Source organism: Octodon degus, unplaced genomic scaffold (assembly GCF_000260255.1).
Source record: "Octodon degus isolate 3935 unplaced genomic scaffold, OctDeg1.0 scaffold00057, whole genome shotgun sequence".
In the NCBI taxonomy this organism is placed as follows: domain Eukaryota; kingdom Metazoa; phylum Chordata; class Mammalia; order Rodentia; family Octodontidae; genus Octodon; species Octodon degus.
Genome location: NW_004524633.1, coordinates 1898471 through 1907302, shown reverse-complemented (window position 1 = coordinate 1907302; position 8832 = coordinate 1898471). Strand labels below are relative to the sequence as shown.

The window sequence follows — 8832 nt, the reverse complement described above, 5'->3', positions numbered from 1 at the left end:
GAGGAAGAACAGGCCTTGGAGGTAGGAGAACGAGGACTCCACTAGCCTGTTACTTAGGGTGGGGCCGGGCTGGGAGGTGGGGTCTTGGGAAAGCAGAGCCGGAACGCCTTCTGCCCCTGGCCTCTGTCAGCCACAAGCTGCCTCTGGAACCCCTGCTGGAACCAAGCTGGAATAAGGATTTTTTTTTTTTTTTTTTGGTTCCTCACATGCCTTCAGGGACAAGTGCTTATTCTGCTGAGCCATCTCCTCAGCCTGCCTTGCACTCCTCATCCTCCTGCCTCTGTCTCCTGAGTAGCTGAGGCTACACCAGTGCACCTTTTCAGCTGGCGTGTGGCACAGGAGATCGAGCCCAGGGCCTGCAGGCTGAGCTGCACCCCAGCCCATGTGCGGCTTTTGAGATGGTCTGCTAAGCTGTTAGGTTGCCTGGGCTGGCTTGGACACATAATCTTTTTGTTTCAGCCTCCCAGAGGCTGGGGTCCAAGTGTGTGCCCTGGGCTCAGCCTCTGCTCTGAGGGACTGGACGATGCAGGCAGCCAGCGGGTGGTGACGGGAGGGCCAAGTTCAGGAGGGCACAGCTCAGGAGACGACCGCAGGGTCAGCGCGCCACCCACCCGCGGCCCCACAGGAAGACGGTATAGGTGCTGCCTCTAGGCCACAGCAGGCCTGGGGCTGCAGGGGCAGGGAAACCCCATGTCCCACAGGGACACCAGTGGACCTGGAAAGCGGGGACTCACTCTGTGTCCTCTGAGGGCTGGTCAGTGCCGGACAAACTGGCATGAGGGCCTGCAGACATGCTTTCCAGCTGGGTCGCTATGGCACCGATGTTGGTGTCAGCCACAACCTGGGGACAGAGGTGGGAGTCCATGAGAGGAGCAGGCACTGCCCAGGGCCCAGTCCTCACCCAGTGTGCGCTCTGCTGAGGATGGACCTCGGCCTTCCCTATGTGTACCCCAGTGACACCCGACACACCCCTCCCTGTGCAGGCCACCCCAGTCTTCTGGACCCAGGGCTTGCTCTGCCTTTCCACCTTCTTAGTTGCTCGGTTCCCCTGTCACCTCTGGGGCCGAAAGCTCTCCGAGGAGGAAGACTCTGAACTCCCATCTCCACCTCCCGACCGGGCTCCTCCTGGGGTGTCCTCCCCATGCAGTCCGAGTCTCTGGCTCCCCACCCCTCCATACCTCACAGATACCTGAGGTCACTGTGTTCTGCTCTTATCTCTGCACCCGTGACCCCGAGGCCTCGAAAGGGGACCCCTGTGCAAGGTGCTCTCCCTGCTGCCCTGTACCCCCTGGAGGACCCACCACACCCAGGGCCGCCCCTGTGGTTTCCCAAGGCTCAGCTGTGGTCCCCCCTGGGCTTGGGACAGCGCATGCACGGAGTTCCTGCTCGGCCGCTGTGCCCAGGCCGCCCCAGAGGCTGTGCTGCAGAGAAGAGACTCGGCCATGCGGCCCAGCTCCGGCTCCCCATCGCGGGCTGCAACCCTGCTGTCACCAGGGGCAGCACCGTACATGGCTCAGCCGCGCTCACCAACGCCCCCGCAGCTGCCCACCCTTATTGGCCCGGCCTTTGTCCACCCACTGTAGCCCTCGCAACCCATCGGCCTGGCCCGCAGCCACATTTTCCAAAACACACAGGACCGGCCGCTCCGGACTCCGCGGTCTCGCGCTGGGAAGCAGACCGGCGCCCCTGGTGGGAGTAGCTGCGCCCTGCTCCAGCTCGGTCAGGGCCCGGGGCTGGAGAGTCAGCCCCAGGGGCCGGCACAGAGGAAGAAGTCCAAAGAAAGGCATCAACTTGGCACCGTGGCCTCATCTGGCACCCACATGTCCCTGGAGGCCTCCGAACAGGGTCCTGCTGGGCTTGTCGTCCGGCTACGTTGGTCACTAGGGTGCCAGGTGAGAGGCAGGGGCATTTTTGTGACTCGGGGTCCCCAGCAGGTCTTGATGGCCCAGTCCAGACCACAGCAGCTCCCGCAGGTCCCTGCTAGCTGCCTGGCGCTGGAGGAGGACTGGGGTGTCCTCATACTCCAGCTGCCCCGTGACCTGTCCGTTTGTTCTCTGTGTCATTTTGAGTCCAGCCACAGGCCTAAGCATTCTGGGAAGACATGGAAACGGCCCTGGAAGACTCTGCACTCAGCCCGGGACAGTGCCAGCCTGACCCCAAGGCCAGCAGCACAGCCCTCGCTCTGCCGTGGCGTCCTCCTGGGTAACCGCAATGTCACTTGCACCGTGGACTCCACTTCTCAGTACGGCCACCCTGCGGCTCCATCCCTTCCTGATCATACCTGCACGTGTCTCTCGTCCGTCGGGGTGAAAGCGGAGCCTGCCCTGGCCTAGGACTCCTCACGGTTATGTGCGCCTTGTCGTGTTCATGCTGGGCCAGCAACTACGCCATAATTATGTTCACTTTTCCACACACACGTGTTGTTCTCAAGGCTTACACTTGGTGTGCACTTCACTTTGTCCGCAGCTGTCATGGGAAGCCCCACGTGTAGACTCCAGGGGACCTCGAGCTCCTGATCCAGTGATAAATATTAGACCATCGGTCCCTCTTCTTTCCTCTTCAATCCAGAGGCCTTCTTCCCCGAGTCTCCTTCCTTGCGTTCCAGGGTTGACAAGCGCTCTCTGCCTGTGGGTGTGCGAGCTCCGGCCTTTCCGCTCTCGCTGAAGAGGCCCGGCGCTGTTCTGGAACCTCTTGTTCTTCTGTAGGCAGTGTGTGCGGTGGCTCTGAGGTTCAGAAAGTGTCATCCACCCTGCTCCTTGATTAGGGCCTTGGGCGTCTCCTCTGTGCCCTGCTGGCCTTGAAGGGCCTGGTGCACAGCTGCCTCAGACAGAGTGTCCCCGGCAGCCCCGCTCTCCGAGGCCGTCCTGAGCCGCCAAGCCTGTGCCCTCATCTCACCTGTTTTCGTTCACTGTGAGAAGCTGCAGGGAGCTGTGTGATCTCTTGGAGGAGCTTGTCATGCTGGTTTTCCTAATGAACTCAGCTGTTCTCTTGGTTGAAGGAGCTCGGGACCTTACTGTCACTGAGGATGGCTGCGGTTCACTTTGGGGGCTTCAGAGGGGAAGAGGGGGCACGGCTCAGCCTCCTGGAGGAGCTTTTCGTATTGCTTTCCTGATGGGAGCTCGGCTGTTATCGTCAGAGGGGCTCGGGAACTCACTGTCACAGAGGATGGCTGTGGTACCTTTCAGGGGAGCTCTGGTCCTTCCTTTCAGTGTTGCTTCCTGGCTCCAGCGCAGGCCCTCAGCCTGCTGGCACAGATCCTGCATCCCAGTGGCACAGACGCCCTGGCTTCCACCGCTGACCTTGGGCCTTCCTAGTGCAGTTCCATGAAATGGGCCGCAGGAAGCACTGCTGTGCGCTCCAGGCCTCCAGCTGGACTCGTGGGAGGCTCTGTTATGGGCTGTAGGTCTCCAGCTGGATTTGTGCAGGACATGGCTGTGGGAGCCAGGCCCGCAGCTGGAGCCTTTGGTCTTCAGTGTGTAGACAGATGTCCTGCGCTCGTTTGTATAGGGCTCTCTGGGTGACTATTATAAAACCATCTTATAATTAAGTGTCCTATATTGTGCTGTTTTCCCTTGCAAAAACCCCAAACTATAGCAGAAAGCATGAATGAATCTGTACTTAGGGGATTTTTTTTCTTTTACTTTTTTTTTTTTTTTTTTTTTTGTTACTGGGGATTGAACCCGGGACGTTGGGCTTGCCAGGCAGGTGCTTATGTCACTGAGCTGTATCACCAGGTTTTTTACTTTTTGAGACAAGTTCTCCTTATGTAGCCCAGGCTGGCCTCTAACTCATGGCGATTCTCCTGCCTCAGCTTCCTGAGTGCTGGGAGTGCAGGGGTATGCGCTGAGCCCAGGCAAGGTGCCTTTCAGATTGCGTCAGGGCTGCACTTGCTCACTGTGCCTGTGGGGTGCTGACTGGCCCCTGCCCGCTGTGCACACCCCACCAGGCAGCCTGGCCCACGTTTTTCTGTTCCTCTGTGAAGGAGGCGGTGTGCAAAGGCGACATCTGTGTGGAGAAAGAGCAGTGGCACCCAAGTCCCCACAGGGCGAGCAGTCGGTTCCTCTGCTGCCCCTGCCCTGCGAAGCCTGGTGGCTCGAGGCGTGCCAACTGCAGCACACTGGGGTCAGCAGCCTCAGAGGATGAGTGGGTGGCCAGCCAGCCCCAGGGCTTGGGGGACAGGGAGTCACTGTCCACGCAGCGAGGCCCAGGCCTGGCCATGTGGCCTTCTGGTTCGTGTCTCATCGTGATGGGGCTGGGGACCTATGCATTAGCTCCCCGGGAGTTGTGGTCAGGGCCCCACGGGGTCTAGCGCCCTGCATGCACATGGAAAGCCATTTCCCTTTGTGTGTCTGTGGGGTGCCTTGGACCCAGGCCCCTGAGATGCTGGAGCCAGGCCCTGGGGTGGGCACTCTGGGAATGGTTTTCCATCCAGGTTCCCACTGTTGGCATGGCGCCTGCTCTGTGTACACACAACAGTGCTAGCAGCCACCCAGGCTGCACAGGAGGCAACCTGCGTTCCCAGCCTCTGGGGACCAGAAGAGCGTGCTCAGCGGCCTGGCCTGCCTCTCCTTGCGAACAGAATTGCAGCACAGTGGGAAAGTTTTCTGTGTCAAAATAATTTTGAGCTGTCAGCCTCCTCCCTCCTCCCGCCCATAGGCCTGTAGGTGGCCACGCCCCTGCCAGCCACTGTGCATGGGCTGTTGCTTGGTTCCCACAGGACGGCACGGAGTGTACCTGCAGGACAATGCGACCAAAGGCGTTCTTCAGCATTGCCACCGCATCTGCGTGTGACCACCCATCCAGAGGTTGTCCGTTGATGCTGACGATTCGGTCCCCGACCTGGGGGACAAGGGCGGAGAAAGTCACTGTCACGAAGACAAGTGCTCGGCTGTGTTCCCAAGCTGTGTGAGGTGCAAGGCAAGGGCTTTCAGCTTTCCCTCACAGAGAGCCACCAAGAAGCAAGAGGCTCAGGTCTGACCGCCCGGAGTGCAGCAGTGGCTTTGGTGTGGGATGGCCGGGTGTGTGAACACTGCCGCTCCCTGGGGCTTGAGGAGGATGCAGGGCAGTTTCTGCTTTGTGTTTCCACCTCAGTCAAGATGAAGGGCAAAGCAGAAAGGCCATAACTTCTTCTTTTTTTTTTTTTTTGTTGGGTTAGGGGATGACTCTAAGGCCAGCCCTGGTGAAAAGCCAATGTGGGCAGGGGCAGGTGCCAAGGAGGGCGGTGGCGGGGACGAGTGGGTGGGGGTATGGCTGACTTCACCAAGAGGCTGTAGCTGCTTCTGCTGCCGAGAGGCTCAGCTACAGACAGGAGTGTTTCCATGCCCGAGCCCCATGAGCCTCAGGTTGGGAGCCCCCTGGTGTGGCTGTGGCCCTCGCTGCCCCTGACACGGCCACAATCCCTGGCCCGCTTACTTTGAGCCTCTGCGTCCTTGCTGCCACCCCGCTGGCCTGGATCATGGCGATGAAGACCGGGACGTCCCCCAGGGGGCTGCCTTTGCCACCCGCGATGCTGATCCCAAGTGCGTCGCTGAGCTCCTGAGGAGGAGGAGGAAACTGTGTGTTAACAGAGAGCCCCGGGAAGTCCTGCGGCTACTCGAAAGCTCTGAAGCCCTGCCGACACCCAGGAGCTCGGGCGGGCAGGACACCCTGTGCTCAGCTCGGTGCTGAGGAGTCCCTGTGTGCCACTGGTCCCTTTACGTCCTGCATGGGGCGCCTGAGCGGCCCTGTGGTGGAAGGCACGTGGACACAAAAGGCCAGCGTGGTCTACGTGTGGCCAACAGGAGCAGCTGCGCGTTCACAGGCGCGGAGGGCAGCGCTGACCAATGGCGTGGACGTGATTTGCTAAGTGATTCACAGTGGCCGTCTCTGCTCTGCTGCGTTTCTCTAGGCCCATTTCCAAGGCCTGTGTTCTCCAGTGATTTCTGTAGCAGAAAAACCAGCATCAAAGCAAGTGGAAGACTCTGGCACTGAGGCGACTTCTGTTAGCTAGCGGTGCAAATCACCAGCCAGGTTTGAGCTCAGTTTAAATATGGTTTGTGAGGGCTGGGGCGATAGCTCAGTAGAATAAGCACTTGCCTAGCAAGGGCAAGGTCCTGAGTTCAATTCCTGGTACTACAAACAAACAAATATATATATATGGTTTGTGAGTGGGCAGCTCACCGCAGGTTCTACTCGATTGGTTCCGCGGAATACGCGCATGCGTCATCTGCTGCCAGGCAGGTTTGCACAGGGACTTCCGGGAGGGAGGGGGTCTGAGAAGTGCGGGTAGAGCCGGAAGTGCCCGCGCGGGCAGGCGGCCCGAACACGAGGCCTCGAAGCCCTCGAAGCAGTCGCAGTCGCTGCGGATGGTAAAACTCACGCCGGACTCGGAAAGCTCGACTCGCACATTGTTCAGAGGGGCACGCGGGCCTGGCAGCCAGGAATGGCTGCGTGTCGGGACATGAGCGCCGCCGCACGCCGTGACTGGGACTGGGGATTGAACTCAGGACTGCGCTTGCCAGGGAAGTGCTTATTCTACTGAGCCATCTCCCCGGCCCCTGGGCTTCTAACTTTTGCTATAATATGCCTACAAGTCTGCTATTCTGTAAGTGTATGAACACGTGCTCACACCCAATAGGCCACGTGGAAGGAAAACACGAACTTTGTGCAAACAAACGCACGCCAAGCAGAGACAGTGAAAGCACGACTTACCCTGAAGATCTCCACTGTCCTGGGCTCTGTGTCTGTGCCTGTGAACACAGCGGCAGACGTGAGCCTCCGTGGCTCCGGGCACCCAGCCTGCCTGCAGCGGTCTCATCCTCAGGCCTGTCACACAAGCTGTGCTGCAGCTGGCATAAGGCCGTGCCCATGTGGGCTGTGACCCGGGGCTCAGAGGGGCAGTGGTCAGTGTCTCCTGCTGTGGTCTCTGCACTAATAAAAGCCATCCTCCACCCAGTGAGAGGCTCAGAGACCCTGTCCTGGCCTCTCTGGACAATGACATCTGATCCCCCAGGGACCTGTTCCCTCCCTCTGTCCATCTAAACATGGGCGGTCCTGAGTTACTCCTGCCTGAGCTGTGGTCACTGGAGGCTCCTGTGGCCTGTGACGGGGCCGACTCCTCTCAGGCACGCCTTTCAGAAGGCAGCCTGGGCTGGCTGGCCACGCTCAAAGACTTAAAGCTGTCTGGCTGAAAAGACAGCATGCTTCTTAACAACAGGAACATTTTCAAGCTGGGTGACGGCATGTCTTGGGCACATGTTTGGGACAGCTGCTACCTGGGCTCCTCTGCGAAGGACCTGCAGCTCTTCGGGCTCCGACCAGGCTCTGCAGGCCTGCAAGGACTGGGGCCAAGGCGGGTGGGCAGCTGCCATGTGTGCCACGGGGGTCCCCCTGGAGGGCAGAGCCAGCAGTCACAAGGTGTGGGCCCCAGAACCATGCTGTCACCGCAGCGCCAGGCGCTGGGGTCTCCTCACCATGCCACAGAAGGTGCTAAGGGGGCCAGGCAGGAAACTTGGGTGGCCAGCTCCTCTGCCCACCAGAACGCAGTGGCCCCATCCTCATGAGGGACAAGGACACTCAAGGGGCTGTGTGTCCCTCCCAGCTGGCCCCATGGTGCTGGCAGTGTCAGTCAAGCACGTGGCCGCCATTGGCACTCTGCCCTGCACATCTGTTGATTCATGTATTTGGTACAGGGACTCACTACGCAGCTTGGACTCGCACTGATCCTCCTGCTTTCAGCCTGCCCAGCACTGGGATTACAGGTGTGTGCTACCACGCCCAGATTTGGGGGTCAGCTCAGTGCACCTGGGGGCGGGGCCGGCAGAGCACTGCCTGCACGTCTGCTGAGCTAAGCATGAGAAACCTGGTGGACAGCAGCTGCAGCCTCAGCTGCAGGAGAATGCAGCGAACTTCACGGGGAGAGGCGCATTCCTATGGACGTGCTGCTTTCTATTCGCAAACATTTCCTAGCACCAGCAGTAGTTTAATCCAAGGTGCTGTACCTCTAGCACTTGACCTCTCGTTCATCTAAATAAATACTTGAGGTCTGTACATGTATTTATTGTGGTGAGCAGGTACAGACTGTTCTGTACACAGGGAAGCTTCTCTCTAATGCAGACGGTGTCACCAATAATGAATATTTTTTTCTGCCAAATTACCAAGGTTTTGCCTGCTTTTATTGTGTTGGTACATTTTATTTTTTTTGGCGGAACTGGGGATTGAACTCAGGTCCTTGTGCTTGCCAGGGCAGCGCTTATTCCACTGAGCCATCTCCCCAGCCCCAAAATGGAAGAAGGATTTTTTTTTTTTTGTTCCTCGAATGCCTTCAGGGCATGTTTGGCCAGCGGGAGAGTTGTGAGGTTCGAACTCCAGCAACCCGAGGCTGACAGCTTTATAGAAGCAGCCACTTAAAGGACTGAGCTAGGCCCAGGCCCCCGTTTTGCCTGCTTTTAAATTTGAACCAAAGTATAAGATCAGTATTGTCACTTGATATGTTTTAACTTAATCCATTTCAACTCTACGCTGCAAGTTGTTTAATATTTTGATAGTCCTTGAAAAGTTCACGAATCTTGGCTCTTCTGTGCTGCTGGGGACTGCGCTCAGGGCTCTGCACAGGCTAAGCAAGGGGCCTGCCACGGCACCACAGCCCAGCTGGGGCGATTCCAAACACACCGTAAGGTTGAAAGAACTCTAGAGACTCAACCGTAATGTCTAGATTCCACAATTAAACACAGCTGTATTTTCTTTTATCATATATCATCTCTCTCGGTTAATTAAGCTGTTCTTTAAAAATTCTTGTAGATGAGGGCTGGTGAGATGGCTCAGTGGTCTAAAGCACCTACCTAGAACAAGCTT

At 58.2% G+C, this 8832-nt stretch overlaps 1 protein-coding gene across 1 annotated transcript in view; it reads right to left on the bottom strand.

The window, feature by feature from the left end:
* The window catches only part of LOC111817411 (inaD-like protein), a 17316-nt gene that overhangs the window by 759 nt on the left and 7725 nt on the right, over positions 1-8832 (bottom strand). The window contains exons 4-8 of the mRNA XM_023718301.1: positions 7254-7368; positions 6691-6728; positions 5413-5535; positions 4735-4839; positions 735-841 (exon numbers count right to left, since the gene is read on the bottom strand). Coding sequence (XP_023574069.1) covers positions 735-841; positions 4735-4839; positions 5413-5535; positions 6691-6728; positions 7254-7368 — 488 coding nt within the window. The remainder of the gene's footprint in view (positions 1-734; positions 842-4734; positions 4840-5412; positions 5536-6690; positions 6729-7253; positions 7369-8832) is intronic.